This window comes from Crocodylus siamensis, chromosome 2, assembly GCF_052110815.1.
Source record: "Crocodylus siamensis isolate JL-2025a chromosome 2, ASM5211081v1, whole genome shotgun sequence".
Classification (NCBI taxonomy): Eukaryota; Metazoa; Chordata; order Crocodylia; family Crocodylidae; genus Crocodylus; species Crocodylus siamensis.
The window spans coordinates 183,972,159-183,994,868 of record NC_143396.1 but is presented as its reverse complement, the minus strand read 5'-3'; the positions used below and the strand labels follow the sequence as shown (position 1 = coordinate 183,994,868).

The 22,710-nt window shown below is 46.5% G+C and overlaps 1 protein-coding gene across 2 annotated transcripts; it reads right to left on the bottom strand.

Annotated features, from left to right (window-relative positions):
• Nucleotides 1-10,236: 10,236 nt before the first annotated feature.
• Nucleotides 10,237-20,254, bottom strand: LOC149871456 (serum amyloid A-5 protein-like). 2 transcript variants are annotated; one of them, XM_090032556.1, is made up of 4 exons: nucleotides 20,148-20,254; nucleotides 19,668-19,782; nucleotides 11,973-12,111; nucleotides 10,237-10,454 (listed from the first exon to the last, which is right to left on the bottom strand). In XM_090032556.1, the coding sequence occupies exons 2-4, from the start codon at nucleotides 19,768-19,770 to the stop codon at nucleotides 10,313-10,315; spliced, it is 384 nt and encodes a 127-aa protein (XP_089888682.1). In that variant the 5' UTR covers nucleotides 19,771-19,782; nucleotides 20,148-20,254; the 3' UTR covers nucleotides 10,237-10,312. The 2 variants fall into 2 exon arrangements, with proteins under 2 accessions (XP_089888682.1, XP_089888683.1); XM_090032557.1 differs by lacking the exon at nucleotides 20,148-20,254 and having other exon boundaries at nucleotides 19,668-19,801.
• Between the last annotated feature and the right edge of the window lie 2,456 nt (nucleotides 20,255-22,710).

Below are 22,710 nucleotides of genomic sequence, written 5' to 3'. Positions count from 1 at the left end.
CTTACAGCTCATTTCCGTTTCATACAAACATGTGTGTGGTTATGTTACTACATCCATCGCATGTACATTATAATTAACTACTTAAGTATGCAGGGCGGAGAAGTAAATATGCATCAGCTAATTGCGCATGCTCAGAAAGTTCTTTAGGTCACCAAGAGTTTAAATCCCTGCCCCCCCATTTCAAGGACACAGTCAGTTGAATTCCAGCTTCTGTAATCTGCATGAGAAAAGCTAGGGGGAGGCTGGGGGAGTGTGTGATTTAGTATAAGAAGAACTGTGGCAAGGCTGGCCAAGAAAAAAAGTCCTTGGCAGTGTTTTTTTTGCTTATCAGGTACGAGATGCAAACTGTGCATTTCTAACAACACTCCATTTCTAATAATATTATAACAATACTCCATTTCTAACACCCTGGTAGCTACAAAATTCAAGGGAAGAGATGTGCATATACAAAAACGTTTAAAAGCAAAAATGTCAGAAGTGCTACACAAATGTTCTTGGGTGAACCAGGAATTTCTTTGTAGAGCTACACTGTGTGGCATGTCATGTACCGTGTTCTTCATCTCTCTGTGTAGCACCCTTGTCCTGAGCACCCTTGTCCAGGCTGGGCTGTCAGTGAATACAGGACTGCAGCCAGGTTCGTTGGTGGCAAGCAGAGATGAATCCCCACTGGGACCAGAGCTTGCAGTTCTGCTCACAACAGGAAGTCCCAGTCTTGCACTCACTGACCACCATATTGGGGGCTTGTAGCTCTGCTCCCTGCACCCCATGTAATCAGAGCTAAGAAGGCAACTGACCACTCCTCCAAGCCCTTCAGAACTGTACAATGAAATCCCTGACTTCCTTGGAGTCAGAAGAAGACTCCTATTGCCATCAGTGGAGACAGAATGCTATACATAAACCTTTGGGTAATGATATAGATACTATTATTTTAAGTTTAAAAATCCTACTTCTTGTTTTACATTGCAAAACAAAAACCCTCTAGACTTCCACCATCTGGTTTATCCACAAGCTTCATGATGCAGAGTCTGCAGAAAAGGAAAGTTGTCCTGAAACAGTGAATTTTCAAAATTAGGAAATCCACCATACAGAAAAAAAACCTAGTTCTAACTGCTGGATTTTCCAGTTACAAGGCTGGCCCTTCAACTCTGCCCAAGTCTGCAGGGAAATAAATGTGGTATTCTTGTCACCCCCCTTGCCCTGCTCCCTGCAGGTGGTGACAATGTGGGGGCATTGAGGCCACCAGAACTGGCCTTGTTCCCTCCCCCTTGCTCCTTGGAGGGTGGCAGCACAGGGGGAGAGCGGGGTCAGGATGCCATGGGAGGGACGAGGCCACCGGCACTGGCCTTGGCCCACCCCTCCCCCCTTCTGTGATCCCTACCTGCAGGTCCGCTGTGGACCGATGTGGTGGAGGTCGGGGTGGAGCGGGCACACCATGGCAGCAGAGGGTGAAGAGTGGACCTGGGCCAATGTGGTGGTGGCAGTGGCAGTGGGGGGAGGGGAAGAGTGGGCCCAGGCCCACAGGGCTGGGGGGAGGAGGAGCAAGCCCGGGGTGGGGAAAGCCGGCCCGCCACAGCAGTGGGGGGGGAGCAGCACAGTTGGCCTTGCCCCACCCCCCGCCCTGCTCCCGGTAGGCAGTGGCGATGAAGCGGACAGAGCAGAGTACAAGGCCAGAACTGCTGGCCTCATCCCCCACCCCCTGCTCCCTAGATGCAGCGGCAGCACAGGGTGCTTGGTGGCAGTGCTCCGTTCATGCCCCCCCGGTCATTCATGGGTCAAGGAGGCAGGCAGATGGGGGGGAAGTGGGCCCAGCCCTGAAACAGCAACAGGCGGGGGTGGGGCACACCGGGCTCAGCCTGGCTCGACAATGGTAGTGGGGAGGGGGATGCACCAGGCCCAGCCTGGCCCAGCCCCAAAACAGCAGCAGAAGGGCTCCAGGCCCAGTCCCGTAATAGCAGTAGGGAGGGTGCGGGGGGCAGGCGCGGTCTCGAGGCAGAAGGGAGAAAAGGGGGAGTGGGCCTGGCCCTGAAAGTAAGGGGGGAAGGGAGAGCCAGACGCAGGCCTCTGTCCCCTCCTCCCCCACAACGTCATTCTTGATGGGCAATTGGATAGTAGAATCATAAAGAAGTAGGGCTGGTAGGGACCTCTAGAGGCCATCCTGTCCCATCACCTGCCTGGATAGGATTATCCCTATTGAAACCATCCTATACTAATCTGTAATTTAACTCTTTGTAAAACTACCATCAACCCTGACACAACACAAGACATAACACCCTAACCTGCCACAGGTAAAGCAGGAGGATTGTGGCAGGCAACTTCCTGCTTCTATAAAATGTTCTTAATATATGTTTGAGCTATCCCAGGAAGATGGTCATGCCCCAGCTACAGAGAAAGGCAACCCCTCTCCTCCACAGTCCATACCAATCTGACCATGGGGTAAAATTCCTTCCTGACCCCAAATATGGTGATCAGTCTGACCCTGAGCAGAGGGGCAACACCCTCTAGCCAGGAACCTCTGGCTTTAAGTCCCAGCAGGAACACTGGCACACCCCAGTCAAAATCCCCAGCTTCAGCTGCAGCCAATACCTAATGCCTCTGAAGCAGGCTCAAAAACACCCAGACACATCTAGTAAAAAGAAGAAGAGGGGAGCAACCAGCAAAGCTCAGAAGCATGGGAAATACCCCATGTTTGCAAACCCATATCTTTGCTGGGGCTAAAGAACAAAGAAAAATATAACCTAACAAGGGGCTAGGTTACTTTTAATTTACTGTATTTATTCACATACCATGTGTACCTTTTCTCCAAGAATTAGCCCTCCAAAAGCAGACTATGTGTCTTAAACAGGAAAGTTAATTTCTCTGTCCAGAACAAAAGCATGTAGACACTAGGGCTGTGCGAAACAGCACCATTTTGTTTCCATTTCCATTTTGCCATTTTGAAGGGACAGAGTTTCATTTTGTCATTTTATTTAATTTCAAAGCACTGTTCCATTTCATTTCCTCTTCCAAACTGGTTTGCTGTTTTGACAGGTTTCAACATTTCGCCCATGGCTATAATGGGAATTCATGAAAATGCCTAAAACTGTCATGTGTTGCCTGATTCAGGTGAAAATTGCCAGGATGGTAGCCCCTTCTGAGGTCATGAAGCCTGCCAAGTTTCAAGGAGAGAGGTGCAAAGATTTTTGGGAAACTGCACCTCAAACAGTTGAAAGGAAAACTCCTTTCACTTGCCGGCAGCTGAGGCCTCCTGTCATCCTGCATGCAGATCCAGGAGCCTGTACCCCAGGAGGGCTGCAGGGCTGTGCCAGACTCCTCTAGGGAGTGTGGGACCCTGGATATGCACATGGAGGCTGCTGCTGCCAGCTGGGACCAGCTCTGGGCAAGACTGGTGCTGCTGCTGCTGGCCCCACCCGGCAGCATGCTGTCATCCTGCGCACAGATCTGGGGGCCTGTGCCCCCTGGGAGGGCTGTGGGGCTGTGCCAGACTCCTCCAAGAGGATGACAACAGGCTGTACATATCCACATGCCTGTGGTGGCCTAGCCCAGAAGCCAGGGGGTGCTTGAGCATGCTTCACTACTCAACTGGAGCAGACAGTTTAAGCCAAAGTTGGCCTGACCACCCTGTGAGCAGGGAAGAGTTGCTGGGAAGGTGTCAAGCAACCTAGGATGCTGGGGGACTATGAGTTAACTTGAATCTGGAGGGGATCTGGGACAGAAGTTCAATAAACTGATTTAATCTAAATCAGTTCAGTCTGATACTACATCCTTGAAGGTTTATCTTAAAGCAGTTTTGGCCATTTTGAAAGTGGTTTATGTGCACTGAACTTCTGTTGCATTACAGACTTGAACTGCTTTCACTTATATCAGTTTATGTGTAATTTTGGTCTCTAGCTTAGGGGTAGTGTTACCAGATTTGCCCACTACTTTGGGGTGTGCTCATTTATTAGGGCTAGGGTCTTGGTAATTCTATTAATGTGTTGCTTGTGTTACTGGTGTTTCTATACGGAGCTGTATCTCTCCCCCTGCAAGCCCTCACCCCCAGTGGAGCTATCTTGCAGGACTCAGTTCAGTGGGGCTGGGTTCCTCCAAATCAGTCATACACACAAAGATTAACGTGACGTGCCTGACCTGGCTGGGTTGATCAGCATGGACAGGCTGACACCCTCATATGCCAAGAATCAGTTCATCAGAGTGTGACAGGGGTGCCACTATTGCAGCCTTTCTGGGTATGGCTCCGCCCTCCTGTAATGGGCCAACCACCTGCTTACTCGCCTGCCATGCCTTGATCTTATTTGATTGTTGTACTGAGCAGGAAGCTGCCCATTTCTACGCACCCCGATGACAGGGGGCACTATCTGCAGCTCCTTTTCCTCCCCTACACCACAGCCCAAGCCTCGCAGATGGTGCTGGTGTGCTCTGACCTTGGCCCTGTTATGTCTCAGCCCTCTTTTTGCCCTCGGGGCTCCTCACTGCCCCCTCTCTCTCTCTTAGGGTTCCTCGCTGCCCCTCTGCACTCTCGGGGCTCCTCGCTGCCCCCTAGCTCCAGGGCTTCTTGCTGCCCCCTGGTTCCAGGGCTGGGGCCAATGTGTCCCCAAACAAAGCTGCGCCCTCTCTGGTGCCAGGAGACCCCACGCTACCGTGGAGCTCCTATGAGGCCTCCTCCACCCCTAATACCCTCACCCAGTCCTCCAGTTAAACAGTAAACACAAGACACAAAGCCCCCAGGCTATAACATAAAGTTAACCATCCAATCAGACAACAGTTAATCCCTACCAGGCAAAAATACTCTAGCTCATGGCAGCAACCCACGAATACTCATGCAGCCAAACCTTGGCCTTCTCTCCACACTGGCTGAGCTCCTCACTCCTTGGCTGTCAGAGGAGGAACTGCCACCCTAGCCTCCTGCCTGGGTTTAAGAAGGGCTACGCCCTGCCCCTTCCTATCAGGGGGTTTCGCCGGTTGCCCCAGCAACCAGCACCTGTGTTGCCCTGGTGACTGGCAGCTGCGCCTCCCCCTTCTCACTGCTAGGGGGCTCTCTGGAGCCATCCCTGTTCTCAGGCACAGGGCACCTAAGTGCTCTGTGACACAGAGCAACAATAACTACAGTCAGACACAAGCACACAGTTAAACAGAATACCTCTGAATCCGGCTGAGTGTCCAGATGACACTCTCATGGGCCAGCATTCAGTTCATTAGGGCACGTCTGAGCCAAACTGGGTCAATCAGCCTGTAGAAGCTGATCCCCTTATGTGTTTCAAACTCAGCACGTCCCAATCTTTTAGCCTCTAGATGAGCAGACCCCACAGTATTTTTGGGTTACACAGGGATCTTTAGCTTAGGTAAAAGGAGTGTTGCTGCAGAGCAAGTGGGGGAAGAGAAGTAAAGAAGAAAAAATATACCCAATTACCACCAGTTTGACTATAAAAGTTATTTATTGCTAAGTAGATGAAATATATAATGACAATAGTAGTAATAGACATGCAAAGGAAACAAACACAAACAGTTACAGTATACCCTGGTTTCACTAAGTATTTAGGGAAACTTAGCTCAAGCTTAACTAATACAGTTCAAGTTCAGAAATCTATGCTTAGAGAGAGAGAAGAGAAAAGAGAGAGAGAGCTGGGATCTCACCAGTCCAAGGCACTCGGGTTGCAAAGCTGTCAGGTCAAAGTTCTCAGCACGATCCTTGAAAGGAGATGATCTTCCTCCTGCAGCCTCTCGAGAAGAAAGCGGGTGGTGTCAGCACACACACTGCTGCTTCTTTTACAGATTTTTATATCCTCAGTTCAGCTTCTTTCAAGAATTCTCAATAGTGTAAATCAAATTACTTTTTCTATTGACAAGGGGTTATCTGGGTGGAACATCTCAGGAACTTGATTGATACTCAGGAAACACTTGCTTGGGAGCCAGCTTGACATTCCTATGGATAGCAGATATACTTGATGGGATATCTCCTGGTGTCTTCAGAAACAATAGATTGCAGCATCAGGGTTTTGGATTTTTATTCGCTGTGAACAAGCCTCAGCTTAGCATGACTTTTCCAGATCTTACTATAGTCTTTTAACAGACTTAAGGCAATTATTGGAGTGTTCATAACCTGTTGTGGAGAGGACTTCCACCAGTCGTCTTGGGAAAAGTATGACAACACTTGTGGACAGGGCTCCAATGGGCTGGATGCTGTGATGAACCCTGTACCAGTGTTCAAATGTTATCCATACCCCCTCTGACTCGGTCTATTGCCTCAGCATTCCCTAACCCAGCAACCGAGTTTTAGCCAATTAAGTTTACGTAGGCCTCCCACAGTGGGGCTGGGGAATGTACAGCCTGAGATGCCTAGTAAACTTACTTTTGCTTAGAGGTGTGTGTGTGGCAGGGTGGGGAGGAGGGGGGGAGGAAAAGTCCTTTGTAAATCCAGATTAGAACTGGTCTGATAAGTGCTGAGCTGGGTGTGAGGGTTGATTAGCATTTGGAACACAGATTCCCCATCATGCAGTGCTCCCCTGCTTCGCTGATCCCAGAATTCACTGCAGTCTCTGCTTCAGGTTTTCTGTTCTCCATCTCTCATGTAAATGAATGGTCATCTGGTTCTATCTCAGATGCAAATGAGACCTAGGGCAGTTGTTTCACTTTTGTCACCCTTATCTGGAAGGTTTTAGGTGTGTCTCTCACTGCATCTTAATCAGTTTCTGTTTAGGTAGAGGCGGGGGGCGATTATTTGTGAGTCTGTGTCCTGTGTCAGGGTTCCCCAAGAACATGGAGCTGACAGGTAACGGTAGGGGATTGTCAAGGCAGGGACAGGCCCTCATAGCGCCCTTCAAAGGATTTGGTAGCTTGTTGGTTGAAAATCAGTGTTCTAGCTAAACCACAAAGTTCCCTTTATTTAACAACCTACTTATGGTATATCTACACCAAGCCCCTGTCACTCTCAGGGAGGGATGCTCTCCATCATGCCTCAACCACTCACTCCAGTTTGCCTAGGTAGCTTCACTGCTGTATTTCCGAGTTTATCACATGCCTGAAATGCTTTGTATTATTATTAGAATACCTTTTGACCCTCCCCAAGAGTACTGGGGATGCGATCTAGCTATACTCCTCATTTCTCTGTCTTCACTTCCCCAACTGCAAAAGGAAGACAGCAATGACTTTTTCCTTCTCTCATAATGTTCTATGCTCCTGTTTAATTTGTCTGCCCTCAATTACTGCAAATGAGAATAGCAATATTTTTTTCCTTTCACAATTTTCTGTGCTGTTTGTTTTGATTATGAGCTCTTTGGTGCAGGAATAGTGTATGTTGAGCATCTGGTAAATATGGATCTGATTTTGGTTGGGGCCACACAGTAATAGAATTATACAACTGAAAAATACAACTAAAATGAAAGATCAGAGGTATAATTTATTTTGCCAGTTGATACGTGGTAAAACATTTTCACGTGTCCTCAAATATTTAACATGATTTCCCATGTTTACAGTCCTGATTCCATATTTTTCATTCAGCAAAGGTCTTCTAAAATTCATGACAATATTCCATTGTCCAAAAGAAGGCATAAACACCAGTGCAATTTCCTATGAGCTGCCATATTTAGCTAGATCATTTCAGTAGTCCAAGCACAGACATTGGCTAGTGCCATCTGCTTCACAGGCAGGGGTAAGAGGAGTCACCTGACTCAGAACGAAGACTGGATTTAGATCAGGTATAAGCCCAGACCCTAAGAAGAGCCCAGCAATATGATCTAGAAGATGAATTACTGGTGCCTCTTGAGACTGGGGGCGGGGGGCACCATGGCAGTGAGTGGGGACCACCCACAGCCAGCAGCAGTGTTGTCAGTGGCAGGGGTGGTGAGCGGTAAGTGGCAATGGGGACCGCCCACAAATGCCGCTGGCTGCATTGGCAGTGAGGTGGGGGAGGGATGGCAAGCAACAACTGCCCACAGAAGCCAGCGGTGGCTTTGGTGGTGGCCAATCTCAGGGGGGCACATGCCCCCCCATGCCCTACCTACACATCACCTATGATCTGAAGCCTACTTAGAGAAAACCACCCTAGCAGGACTGTCATAGCTTTGAAGCACCAGCACAGAGAGGATAGCTGAAGCAATCTGGAGGTTTGGGTAGGAACTAAGGAGCTAGAAGAGGTTCCTAGGGACTGGGGTCTGGGTGAGCTCAGAGTGAAGGGCTCAGCACACAAGACCTAATGTTGTTGGCCCTGAAGACTGTCCTTGTTATTTAAATAGTTATTCTTTGCCTTTAGTTGCAATTGGTTCAAGGTATAAAGGAAGTTTCTACACATGCACTCTATACTGTATAGTAAGACTGTTCTAGAAGGAGTGACCTTTAGACCTTCTAACTCAGGCCAACATGCTGAGCATGTGCTCTGATCAGAAAGCATGCGGTCATTTCTAGTGTGAAACATCATAGTGCCTCATGCAAAAGTATAGTAGCCTGTTCACTATATGTTGATTGGCGGGAATTATCATTTTGGTGGGAATTTATGTGCCCTGTGCACAATTTAGCATGGAGTGAAAAGTGTCGTGTGCATTTTAATTGGCTACCTGCCCCAAGGTAAAAGTTACAAAATGTTTTTCCTGAGAGTCAGTCAGTCTGCTGGTTCTGCTCTATTCGGTTCCGTTCTAGACAGGTTGGATAGTGGTTATGGTCTCTAGTTCTCAAGGATACGTCTAGTGTGCGGTTGTTGCTGCCACTGAAGATGCATTTTGCTGGTTCTGAGCGTTGTTTGAGAGTTCTTTCAGCTCCACTCTCTCATAGTAGGACAGATAATGTATAACCCTGGGTGTATATAATTCTCCTCATGCTTCCTGTGTTATTGTTTTGTCTGTAATTATTGTATATAGTTATCTGTATTTTAATACACCATTTAATTTGTTTAACTTCTATTTTGGTGTCCCTATGTATTGATCCCTATAAAGCAGGCTGGGCTGCCTACCCCAACAGTAGCTAAGTCAGCCTGAGCCACTCATGTTCCTTTCCTGTTGACTGTAATTTCTTTACCTGAAGCAGCCTTTTGATCCTTGTAACTTTCTCTTGGCTACTACGTGGGGTCCAAGTGAAGCCCAAAGAGAAGAGCTCAGTGCAGGAAGTGTGTCTGAGTAGGAAGTCCCAGAAGAGAAGGAGGCAGAGGGAGTGACCCAGAGAATCTCACTAGGCTGTTAATGGGGCCAGGGGGCAGAGAGGGGCTGAAAGCTGGAGAGACTGCCAGAGCCAGAGAGGGGCATGGAGATCTCAGCTGGCCCAAGGTGGGGCCAGGGCTTAGGAGAGACCGAAGTCCAGATGTGGCCATAGCCAGAGAAAAAGGGTTAGAGAAACTGAAGCCCAGAATGAGGATGGCTGGTATAGGGTCATCGGATGTAGAGAAAGGTCCAAGATCGCCCCAAGACTGGGGGCTCAGAGGTAGGAGAACCAGGGTCTGAGAACCTGGAGGAAGAAGTGAGCTGAGCCCAGAAGGGGACCAGATGAAAAACAGTGAGCCTAGGGCCTGAGAGAGGGAGCCAGGAACGAGGGAGCCTGGGGGGGGTCGTGACATCAGTTAAGGGCCAAGGAGCTTGTAGCCCTGGAGGGGCCAGGGTTGTTGAAGAGGGACAACATAGTCCTGGGGATAGAGGCTAGGGCCTAAGCAGGTCCTAGGTATGACCAAAAATTGCACTCTACTGGGATCTGGTGTCACTGTGGTGGGATTGCTTATGGCAGATCAACCCCTAGAAAGTGCCCCAGGGAAGGGCGAGTCTTGGCTCAGATCAAGCGTAGACCTGTACCTGGCACGGGAAATACCACGACCACTGAGAGCCCAGAGTGCGGCTGAGTGAGGTTGAGGGGTCTGAGGGCCTAGAGAAGGGCTGTGTGTGTGAGAGACAAAGAGTATCAATGAGGATGCCATCTGCGAGGCTTGGGGCGTGGTATAGGGGCAGAATGGAACCATGCAATTGGCCCATAAGGCCTTGACCACAAATCTGGTGGTCATTATGGTGAGACCAGGGCAGCCTCCCGCATTCGTTATAACAATTAACATCAAAGTGTGGCGGGCAAGAGCAGGGCAGATGGCCCATAGAACAGGATACAAGTACATTTTGTTGTCTCCACAGGGGCTTTACAACCAGCCCTGGAGTTGGCACTGTGTCATATTCTTGCCTTGCCAACTTCTTCCAAATCCCATAAATATGTAGTTGCTGCGTTGAACTCTGAGCATCGCTATCTTATTGGTTGTTTTAGTATTTATTAGTTCAGTGAAACTTTTAGTATCTTAAGATTTTATTTATTGTTAGCCATATAGGACAACAGAAATATTGGGATGTCTTTCTGGACTCCATCAATATTTTTCAGGGAGATCCCGTGGTCTGTAGCGGTTGGGGTCTCCTCCACTTCTGCCCCATTCATTTGCTTCCTGGTCTGCCAAAGTGTCTTCTGCTCCTCTGCCACTAACCGAACCCTGCCAATTTTCTCTGGCATTACTGAAAAGAGGATAAAAAATAAAAAGGTTATTTAAGTAATCTGTACTTAAATGCCAGTCAACAAATATTTATTCTTCCCTTATTCATCTCTATTATTCTCATTTGCCATAGGCTTTTGAGGTCACACAAGGACCTCTGCCTGTCTGGAATAATAGGAGCCATCTGACAACTGTGAAACAAGCTAAACTGGCCCTACTCACAAAAGATAAAATAAAAAATACTGATGACAATTGCATAGCACAAAAGGATGCGAGTTCATAGCTAGGCCATCTGAGAAGAAATAAATGAGGTATCACTTCTAGCTTATCTTACTATATTCATGACGATTTTAAGCAGGCTCCTGGTTTTTTTGTATGTAACTGTTTAAAATGTCTATTCTTGATTATTTAGTATGGTAAACATTTCGTTTACAATTAACTTGTTTTTATGTGCAGGAAGAGTGATTCTCCATATGTGACAGATGTCTCCTCCTGATTTACTCTTGTTTTGCTGCTTCCTCCTAATTTATTTTTGTTTTGCCTTAGTGGTTCCATCGATCATCCAAGGATGACTCCTCAAAAACCTTGTGTTTTTTCCTGGTTGATAATCAGTTTCTTGATACATGCCAAACTTAGTAGAAATGGATAACCTCTTGTCACTGAGGAAGGTCACTCATTCAAATTAGGACTTTCTGACATCAATAATGATCAGTTTGATCAACAGGATTTTCCTCTCAATTACTATTTGGCAATCTCTTGATTTACGCACCTACAGTGCTTTGAAGATGCTGAGCTAAAGGGTCTACGAAGAGGAATGAGAGGGTTAACAGGTCATGCTTTAGAAATGACAAATCTCTCTGAAACAAATTGCTACTGCACCCAGCTGTTCTCGGAGGTGAGCAGATCTGCACCTGGAGAAGCTGATAAGAAACAAACCACCTCTCTTTAGCCTGTACTGGTGAGAAATTATCACTTTACAGCTAAATACTGGACTTTGCTTTGTTTGGGGCTCATTTAACCTGGAATACTAGTAGTAAATAAAGCTTTTCTGTCATTTATCGAACAAGGTGTCATGTCAATCCTTTAACACTAGTCTGGAATCCTATTTTATTACTTAACACCATCCCAGAAACACAACTGTATTTAAAAAGCTTTCAGACGATTTCCCTTCATTAAATTCTACCTGTTCTTAAGTTCTTAACATTATAGGCTTCACATTCAACCAAATATTTTAACACCAGGGACCAGAAAGACTAAATGCACTGTCATGAACATGTCACCCTGTTTCTACATGGACCTGTAATCTGATCTGAGAATGCATTAAATTTGTCAGCTCATACCTAGCAAACACAGAAAGCTGCTTTGAAAACTCAAGCATGGCCCCAGTCTTTGCCACCAATTTGGCTAGTTAAGCTATTAAATAAAATGTCTTTTCTCCAAGAGCTTAATAAAAATGTATGAATCGGGATACACATCAGCCTCATTGAATTGCCCAACTCCTTACCAACTGTATTCTCATATACCAAGTAGCATTCTTTACCTGATAACTTCTGCTGCCCAAGCACCACCAGGACCTCTTTTAGCAGCATCATAATTGCCACGAGCATGGAAGTATTTATCTGAATCTTTCCAATTTGCCTCACGCATATCACTATATGCTCGGTACATATCCCCAGCACCTGGATAAGGGGGAAAGAATTATGTAGATGCTGTACATGTAGAACAAAACTTTAAGATTATTTTGCTTCATCCAAAAACATTCCAGCCACATTACTACTGGGGTGTACAAATATAGTGCTTGTACAGAAGGGCTCATACGCCCTTTAGGAACAAATAGATTTAAAGATTCTTGAACATTTCTACTAAATAAGGCTTCCATCAGATGACATCTCTGGAGGAGGAGATGAATGAGGACTTCTTGAGAAGGATCTCAAAATACCATGTAGCATCAATAGACTCAGATATATAATATATTTGAGGAATCTTTTAGGTACAATAAGCCCTCAGAGATTTCTCAAAGCATTCGCCTCAAGGTTACTAGGAGAACAGAGTAAAGGTATGCATCCAGATTACAAACATCATTCTCCTGAGTCTCCAATCTATGCCATTGTCTAAATGCAGATTGACACCTATTGAAAAAAAATATCCATAAACGTTTGCTTTATCCACAAAACTCTGCTTTATTTTTCAGCAATTCTTTAGGGATGGAGAAGCTAAAATAAGGTCAAGAATGTCTATACTGGGAAATTTCCGTGTTGCACTTAATTAATTCCTATGGTGATTTGGTTTAATTGGTCCCATGGAGATGAATTTGGACAGAGTTGAGAACTTTTATGCATACATTGTAAACATCTGAAACTGAAATTAATATAAACTCATCTTTTTTGCCATGCTTTGTTAAGAAAACAAAACTGCCTTACAACACTAGGTAGAGTTGATAGATTATCAACTTAAAATTAGATACGTTACACAGCTTGTAAGCAAGGAGTAAAATGATGAACAGGAGACAATAAGTGGAATCAGAGCGTATTGTGAGTTGCTTCTTGAGATTAAATTAGATACTTGATTCCATCCATATGAACCTAGCTATTTACACTCCCTCGATATAAGAATAACAGTCTTCCAGGAAGCAGAGAAGTTATTAGCGAGTCCATGGATGACTGAGGAGGCCAAAACAAGATCTGCATGTTTGATTGCAGACATGGCAAATAGTTCTGGAAGGAAGGACTAGATTCTGGTGATGTCAGGTCATAGCACTTTCCCTCTGTGTCCTCATCTATTTGTGTCCCTAGTAAGGCAACTTATCTCAGAGTGATTGATATCTTGTACATCATGGTACTACTGAGAATGATTCAATGCTTGAGTCTCTCAGGTATTAATGTTAAGATCACATTTCTTCACATTGGCCTTCAAAGTGTCTTTGAATCTCTTCTTTGTCCCACCTGTAGAGGATCAGAGGTGGCCTGGGAGTATAGGACCTGTTTTGGAATCCAGTTGTCACACATCCTTATAACAAGTCTGTGAGAGGGGAAGAGACAGCCAATGGGGGCTTTCCCCATCTTCCCCAGCTTCCACAGCAAGTGGGGAAACGCTGGGATGGCAGGCTCAGGTGCACGGGTTCAGGAGCAGCCTGAGCCTGCAGATCAGAAGAAGAGAAGGGTGGGGCTCGGGAACAGAGCATACCAGAAGGAAGACAGAGGAAAGAGCATCGGGTGGCCGGGGAAGTGCAGGCTAGAGCCAAGAAACTGGGCACAGCCCAAAAGGGAAGCATGGCTGTTTGCACACCCCAGAAGAGGCACACTGAGGAAAAGCCCCAGGAGAGCGTCCCAGAAAGGCTGCCAAGCCCAGTGACAAAGCAGGGAAGAGCACGGAGCACAGCCAGAGGAGGCTACACCCAGCAAGGTGGGTACCCCATGGGGAAGTACAGGGAAGGGAACCGCAGAGTCCATTGAACGAGGCAGGGAAGTAACACAGCCTCAAGGCCAAAAGAGTGAAAAAGAGGGAGAGATGGGTGGCAGGAAGCCAGGAGGCCCAAACGTGGAGAGGCTTCTGTGGAGGGGCAGAATTTTAGGGTCAAGCCAGGCTGCAAAGCAATCAGTGGCACAGAGGCCTAGGATTGTGGCTAAACAGGTGGAGACCCAATAAAGGGTCAATAATAAGGCCGTGAGAGTGCAGCGGGAAGCTGCCAAGCCTATAGAGCACAATGTGGTGAGGAACACAGCCATGAGTGTATCTCAGTGGAAGCCGATCTGGCAGTACTTTATGTTGGGCTTTTTCCTGAGTTTTCCTTATAAGAACTTCATCAACACAAAGCTGTGACGAGTCCAGTTACAGAGATGTCAGCTCATAGCCAAAGGACAGCCTAGGATAAACTGTCGGCCAAGAGGTCTTTCATCCCTTTAATTGGCGGGACAAGTCAGGTGAGTAGCAATCACCTGGAAGTGGAGCCTCAAGATGACAATGTCCATTCTGGCACTGGATGAGGTAAGGGTGGGGTAAAGTGGAGGTTGGAGCCCCACAAAGAAACTGAGGGTGTGGAATCTTGTAAGCTACCTGGAGAACTGTCTCCCAAGAAGAACATCAAGTCGTGGCAAGACAGCTGGAACAGTAACCAGAACCTGCAGGTGATGCTACTTAGGCTCCCACCCTGATGTCACACAAGGGTACAGCACCAGTCAAGAAGGGACTCAAGCCCTACAATACGTACCAGCAACAATGTCTATCCAATGAAGCTGGTGCTGTATAACAAGGCCTTCAATGTTGGTGATGTTTGCTTGAGCCAGAACACTGACATTCATTCTTTTGTTGTTCCAAATGATATGGACAATTTTCCAAAGACATTGCTGATGGTGAAGTTGCAAGGCTTTCAGGTGTTTCTGATTATGTCATCCAGATTTAACACCCATATGGAAGGGCAGGGATGACAACAGCCTAGTAGACAAGAAATTTGGTTTGGGTCATGATGTCTTGATCATCAAAGGCACAATTTCAGAAATGTCCAAAGGGCACCAGTGGCAGATTTTATCTGGTTTTGAATTTTGTTCGCTATGTTTACTTTACAGGAAAAGAGAAAATGCTTAGCATTCTCCAAAGATTGTCCTCTGATTGTAATATGTGGAGGAGCAGCTGGCTAGTTTGGGATGAGTTGGTAAAGTACCTTTGTTTTCCTAAAGTTGAAAGTAGTTCAAGCATTTCATATGCTTCACAGAAACAATCAAGAGTGCCCTGGAGCTCTTCAACTGAGTGGGCACACATGACACAATTGTCAGCATATTGCAGATCATCAGTAACAGAGGTATAGTTTCATAGATTTCATAGACATTAGGGCTGGAAGGGACCTCGGGAGATCATTGAGTCCAGCTCCCTGCCCAAAGGGCAGGAAGTCAGCTGGGGTCATAGGATCCCAGCAAGATAAGCATCCAATTTACTCTTGAAAGTGTTCAATGTAGGTGCTTGAACCACCTCCGCTGGCAGACTGTTCCAGACCTCGGGGGCTCGGACAGTAAAGAAATTCTTCCTTATGTCAAGCCTGAAACGGTCTTGCAGGAATTTGTGACCATTCGACCTCGTCATCCCTTGGGGCGCTCTGGTGAACAAACATTCCCCCAGATCCTGGTGGTCACCCTTGATAAACTTATAGGTGGCCATCAGATCACCCCGAGCCTGAGCTTTTCCAGGCTAAAGAGCCCCATGGCTCTCAGCCTGTCATCGTAAGATCTGTTTTCCTGACCTCTGATCATGCGCGTGGCTCTCCTCTGGACTCTCTCAAGCTTCTCCACATCCTTTTTGAATTGTGGAGCCCAAAACTGGACGCAGTACTCCAGCTGCGGCCTCACCAAGGCTGAGTACAAGGGGAGAATGACGTCCCGGGATTTGTTTGAGAAGCATCTATGGATGCAAGCCAGCGTTTTGGTCGCTTTACTAGCCGCAGCATCGCATTGGAGGCTCATGTTCATCTTGTGGTCAATGATGACCCCCAAGTCTCTTTCTTCTGTAATGCTATCCAACGTAGCACTGCTGAGCCTATGAGGGTGCTGCAGGTTTTTCCTCCCAAGGTGGAGAACCTTGCATTTTTCGGTGTTAAACACCATCAGGTTCAAGTTGTTAATCTTGGATTTGGAAAATACGTAGTGGATGTTAAAGAGATTCCCACCCATGCAATACTGGATGCTGATTATAGATGGCAGTCTATTAGCAATGAAATGTGGAAGAATTGTGGTAAGAGTGTTGGTGCAATCGCACATCATTCTGATGTGTGGATGTGCAAGGATGAATCTAGTAAATGAAAATGAGTTCCAATTCAGGAAGTTTGCCATGTCTATAAGGGTGACTTATGGGGTGGCAAGCATCGATCCTCCTGGATCATGATGAATGCATGAGGGCCACCCACACCTTCAATTCATTTGCCTGGGAAGGAATTTTTGGAGTACTGAAGGCTAATGGTGACTTAAGCATATGCTGAATAGCTTACCAAAGCAAGGGTGCATTTAAACATATCCTGAAATGCTTTCATAAGGCAGGATCAAAGAGCACAGTTTTGCAAGGTGCCGAATGTCCTCAACTCAGCATCCTAAAAAGTGACAGTGCTCAGTACTATGTTGGATTAGGGCCTAACTTTTCTGACCCTAGAAATATTTTCTGGAGAGATTTAGGAAACCTACTGAACTTATTCAGCAAGCTCAATAGTAATTTATTTATTTCTTTATGGAAATTGGTATAGAGTTTTCTGAGAACTGAACTAACACAAAAAAAACACACTTGGATAAGTATGATCCCAAATTTCACTGGGCCTAATAGTATGTACTGCATGGAAGTGAATGAGTTAAAATGATACTTTGTTCAATGAGGTGCATAAATATCCTTTTAAAAGTTGACTTAATCTTTCCTGATGGAAAAGTGCTTATTATGTTACAATTCATAAGCTATTACAAATATAGGGTCCAAACCCATAAATTAGGGAGCAGCCCAGCTTCCTATCCTTTGTAGCCACAAGCCAAAATCTTCATATGGCTGAGAACCACAGGACATGTCCTAGATCAGCGATTCTCAACCCATGGCCCACAGGCCATATGGGCCCCAATCAGCACACTGCTGAGGCCTATGTGACGTCCTGTTAAAACATTTTTAAATGGAAACACAGGAAGTAAGTTGTGTGGGTGTGGCCCACATAACACATTGAGAGCTGCAAGTGTAGCCCACTGTGGCAAAGAGGAAAAGAGGGCACAAAAGCCCCCATGGCTCACCAAAAGCATACGGGAACGTCTCCTAGCAAAAAGGGAGGCATACACTCAATGGAAGGGAGGGGCCATCACCAGGGAGGGCTATACCTCATTGCTTGGGGCTGTAGGGGGCAGTCAGGAAGGCCAAGGTAGATATGGAACGAGGACTAGCTACCCGGATCAACAAAAAGTCCTTTTTTAAATACATAGGGGGTAAAAAGAAGGTACCAGGTAACATGGGGCCTCTGCAAGACACGCTAGGAAATCTGGTTGTCACACCAGATGACAAAGCTAATCTATTTAACAATTTCTTTGCGTCCATTTTTCTGAGCAGGGACCAGGTCACCCCACGCACCAGGACCCCTGTGGGCCCCAGGGGAGGCGCACCTAGGCCAAGGGTCAGTAAGGATCTAGTCAGGGAACTTCTGGAGGGACTGGATGTGTTCAAGTCAGCTGGTCCAGACGATCTCCACCCCCGAGTGCTGAGGGAACTAGTAGAGGTCATTGCGGGACCCCTGGCATGGCTTTATGAGCACTTGTGGTGCTCTGGCATAGAGCCAGAGGACTGGAAAAGGACCAATGTGGTTCCCATTTTCAAAAAAGGGAGGAAGGAGGACCCAGGAAACTATAGGCCAGTTAGTCTTACCTTGATCCTGGGCAAGCTTTTTGAGAGAATTATTCTGGCACATGTCCACTAGGGGCCAGCAGGGGAGATTATGTTTAGGGGCAACCAATACAGGTTCATTAGAGGCAGGTCCTGTCAGACCAACCTGGTGGCCTTCTACGACCAGGTCACCAAATCCTTAGATGCAGGGGTAGCAGTGGACGTAGCCTTTCTGGACTTTCGGAAGGCCTTCGACACTGTCTCTCACCCCGTTCTCATTAAAAACTAGGTGACTGTGGCATTGATGCCTACACAGTCAGATGGGTCACCAACTGGCTGGAGGGCTGCACCCAGAAGAGTGGTGGTGGGCGGGTCTTATTTGACCTGGAGGGATGTGGGCAGTAGGTCCCCCAGGGCTCGGTCCTCGGGCCCGCACTGTTCAACATCTTCATCAGTGACTTGGGTGAGGGGGAGAAAAGCACCCTGTCCAAATTCACAGATGACACTAAGATGTGGGGGGATGTGGGTACGCTAGAAGGGAGGAATAGGCTGCAATCGGACCTGGACAGATTACAGGGGTGGGCGGATGAGAACAGGATGGGATTCAACACTGACAAGCGCAAGGTGCTGCACCTTGGGGGGAAAAACCAGCACCAGACCTACAGGCTGGGAAACTCCCTTCTCATCAGTGCAGAGGTAGAAAAGGATCTTGGAGTCATTAGTGATGCCAAAATGAACATGGGCCAGCAGTCAGGAAGGCCAACCGTACCTTGTCATGCATCCACAGATACATCTCAAGCAGGTCCAGGGAGGTGATCCTCCCCCTCTATGCGGCACTGGTCAGGCCGCAGCTGGAGTACTGCATCCAGTTGTGGGCGCCGCATTTCAAGAAGGATGTGGACAACATGGAGAAGGTCCAGAGGAGGCCACTCGCATGATCAGGGGGCAACAGGGCAGGCCCTATGAGGACAGGCTGCGGGACCTGAACCTGTTCAGCCTCCACAAGAGAAGGCTGAGGGAGGATCTAGTGGCCTGTTACAAACTAGTCAGAGGGGATCAGCAGGCACTGGGGGAGTCGCTGTTCCCCCGAGCACCGCCAGGAGTGACCAGGAATAACGGTCACAAGCTGGCAGAGGGTAGATTTAGGCTAGATATCAGGAGGCACTACTTCACTGTCAGGGCGGCTAGGGTCTGGAACCAACTTCCAAGAGAAGTGGTGCTGGCTCCTAGCCTGGGGGTCTTTAAGAGGAGGCTTGATGAACACCTTGCTGGGGTCGTTTGACCCCAGTACTCTTTCCTGCCATGGCAAGGGGTCGGACTAGATGATCTGCTCAAGTCCCTCCTGACCCTAGAAACTATGAAACTATGAAATAGGTTGAAAATCACTACCCTAGACTATACCCAGAGTCCCATCTCAAATAATAATTTAGTATTAAATGATTTCTCAGAATAAATAATAAATAGAGACTAAAGAAATGAGGAAAAAATAAACAAACAAGGAGAGAGAAAAGGAAGATTTTTGTCTTGAACTCTTTTGTCTTTCTCAAAGAGCTGCACACCAATAGAATTTGACCCATGCAGGTTCAGGCATCCGTGTGCCTGAAATCCCATTAAGGTCAACAGATTGCCTTATGTGTCTAGCCTTGTGGATCAAAATACAGGATCTGAACCAAACCTTCATTATTTAAAAGACACAAGCAAAACTTTTCATGTATCTTCTTATGAAGAAATACTTAAGAGTGATTATGTACCCTCACAACTTGAAGTTAAGTACACTTTGAAAGGACACCCACAATCATAGTTGCAGAGCACTAACATCCTAGTGAATTCAGTTCCCTGCTCTCAAACCCACTTCCCGCAACCTTTCCTTCAAGGACAGTTTTGCTGAACAATACAATTAGTAAAAGCTTACCGTCAAAAGCATCTTTTAAGAATTTTCCAGCATCAAGGAACCAGTTCTGAGCAGTGGCACACAGGACCAGGGAAAACAATATCATGCAGGTACAGAACTTCATGGTTCACTCAGGCTGCATCAGGATTATGAGAGACAGAAACAGGGAGAGGAAGAGGGAGAATATTTAACCCAAACCTAAACAACTGTTTAAGGCTCCAGGCAGCACATGCAACTTCCATGTAACTGCTGTGGAGCACATGCATGAATTGGTAGCATTACCCACAATTGTGAAGACACCAAAAAGTTATGATTTCTGCTTAGAAAAGGGATTGTCCTCTCTGACAAACCCAAGTGCTCCCAGCACCCACCTAGGAGGTCAGACATGCGTAAGTTGAGGGGGTTTTTTAGCCGAATACTTTAATGGCCTCTTATAGGAGCTTTAATAAATTAAAAGGCAACATTTTTATATAGAAAGCTTCCATCTAGAATGAGACTTACTGTTGTTGTGCTGCTAGTCTCTGAGAAATGGAGTTCTTCCTGGAGGCTTTCTGAGATGAATAGACTATGCCACATTTATAGCAATTCTTATCTCAGAGAGCCAACATCCAATCATTTACAGAAACCTGACTAAATAAACATAGATTTATTATTTCCTCATCAGAGGTCAGTAAATATTGCCTCCTTCAGGAATTCAACACTTCAAGCTGTACTACCTGTTCTTGAGGGTTTTTTGGCTTGAATTGATGAAGTTCCCAAATATCTCTCTATACAGAGCCAAAGGTCTGACAACTATCAACTAATGCCTAGTACATGACAAAATTACCCACATTTACTGTTAGATCCAGACCACCACTATCTTTTTCTATAAACAGTGTAAGATACTGCATGAAAAATGTAAGTATTAGTGAAATGAGTAATCTTACTAAGTTCGAGTTTTCTCTGGCATAGATTTAATTAAAATTCATAAATGCCAAATTGATTTAATTCTTATCTATAATTTTAATAGGAAGTGAATGCTCAAAAATCATGTCAAAATGATCAAGTCTGTGATAATGAGGGTTCTACCCAACTCAAGGATGTGTATCAGGGCAGCACGTGACAGGGCCTCAGGATCCAGCAGCCCTGTGCCCAACCTGACTGTGCTATGGGGATTCAAGTTCGTCAGAGCTTAGTAGCACCAAGGGGCTACCTGATTTTTCCTTACCACGACTTGGTCTTATCAGATATTTTAATTGGGAAGCGTTTAATTCCCCAGGTAACTTCCTGCTGGTCTGCCCAGCTTATCCCATCTTCTGGAGCTCCAACCTCCCCTACATCCCGGCCATGCACCACCCTAACGTTAATGCATTCATCACACCCAAGATCTTTAGGGGCAGACCTCATTCTCTGACATCGTATGGGCTCACGGTCATATCTGGCCTGTCTCCCTGTAATAAAGGCACTTGTGTGTAAAAGAAAAACTCCCAGTTGTGCTGGCCTCTCATGGACGTGACGACTCTATCCTTGGGCGCTTCAGCTCAGTTCCATCCTGGCCCATCTGGGTTTTACACACGCTTGTGTGCAGGCTCTGTCTCTCCAGCGTCTTGCTGGGCTCTCCCTCCACCTGTCCAAAGAAGCAAAGAAAAAGACAGGACTTTAGCTGGGCTGCTTCCACCCATCCTGTAACCAGCTTATCCCTAGCCAAGTTTCCATCCAGCTCCCACTGCTGCTCCTTGCCACGGGCCTGCTGCCAGTGTCTCCAGCTTACTTGGAGCTCTTTGGAGCTTCGCTGCCGGCTGCAGCCGGCTCAACTCCCTCCAAAGCTGCTTCTCCCTCCGGAGCTGTTTCTCCTCCACCTCCCCATCCTCTGCCTGCCACACCATCTTCTAGTGCCCTCTCCAGCCCCGGCTCAGGCTGGGGCTTGGGAGATTCAAGCAGCTGTGCAGCGGTCTGATCCAAACCAAGTAGCTGCTGACGAAACACATTTCTCCCAGCATCCTCCCCACTCCCCACTGGGGAGCCAGGATTGTATTTTTAGTAAGGTTTTGGGGCAGGTTGGGGATGTAGTGATAAGGGTTAGACTTTGGAGACAGTCCTTTACAAGGGAATGTCTTATCAGGTGAGGAATTTGAACATGATCCCTGGGGAACCAGTGGAAATCAAGCTGGGGGCAGCCACATGGTCTGTGCTGGAGGAACCTGGTGCTGTGCTATCATTAAAGGTCTGTTCTCTCCCTCGTTCATAGTTGTTGTTATCCACTGCTGGACCTAAATCATTATGGAGAGGGGTTTCCTGTGGATTTTGTGGAGGTCTCCTGATTTCATGATTGCCATAAAATCCGCACAGTTGTGATTTGAGTAGGTCCCTAGTCATCCTTTTGTCTCCTTATTCATCTGGTCAAAATGGGATGCCATGTTGGAAAAATCTTAATGCAAATCTCATGACTTTTCTTCCATCAGATTTGAAGACAATTGTATCAACATTTTGAAGCTTGGAAAATTTCAGCTGCCTTTTTTATTTTCATCTTGACTTCTCTGGAAGCTTAAATTTGCCTTACTGGCAACCAACTTCCAAAGTAGCATTCAGATCAAAGTCAAGATCTACGCTTTGTGCAGCTATGTGAATAGGTACTAAAAATTCTTCAAAATATTGGAATTAACAATTCTTCCCATAGCTCAGTGTCCTCCACAAGTTATACTTACCATCTGGTAAAAGAAACAGCCTTATCGCTAGGAGTTAGATTGAGCTAAAGCAAACACAGGTTGCACTTCCTAATCAGAGTCGGGAAGATGGCACTTAAAACCCCTGTTCATTTTACTGAGAAGGATTCCAGTAAAAGTCTGCTGCTGCAAGCGACACTTTGCCCTCTGAAGTCTTTTAGGTTATATAAATACATTTTTTTGTAAAATACCCATGCATTATTTACAGGAACAGAGTTTGGTAACATAAGTGGGATTGGGAAAGTGTTGCAAAAGAGCCCTACATGAGTAGCACACACCAGCCCAGCTTAGTGCTCTGGCCTGCAAAGGCAACTGAACTAAGCTATGTTGTCTTTGCTTTTCTCCCCAGTCTCGGCCCTCTC

Coding starts and splice junctions, on each gene's coding strand:
- LOC149871456 (XM_090032556.1), bottom strand. CDS start 19,770: ATGAAGTTCTGTACCTGCATGATATTGTTTTCCCTGGTCCTGTGTGCC. Junction 12,112..19,667: donor CTTAAAAGATGCTTTTGACG/GTAAGCTTTTAC, acceptor CCCCTTATCCAG/GTGCTGGGGATATGTACCGA. Junction 10,455..11,972: donor TGGGCAGCAGAAGTTATCAG/GTAAAGAATGCT, acceptor TCCTCTTTTCAG/TAATGCCAGAGAAAATTGGC.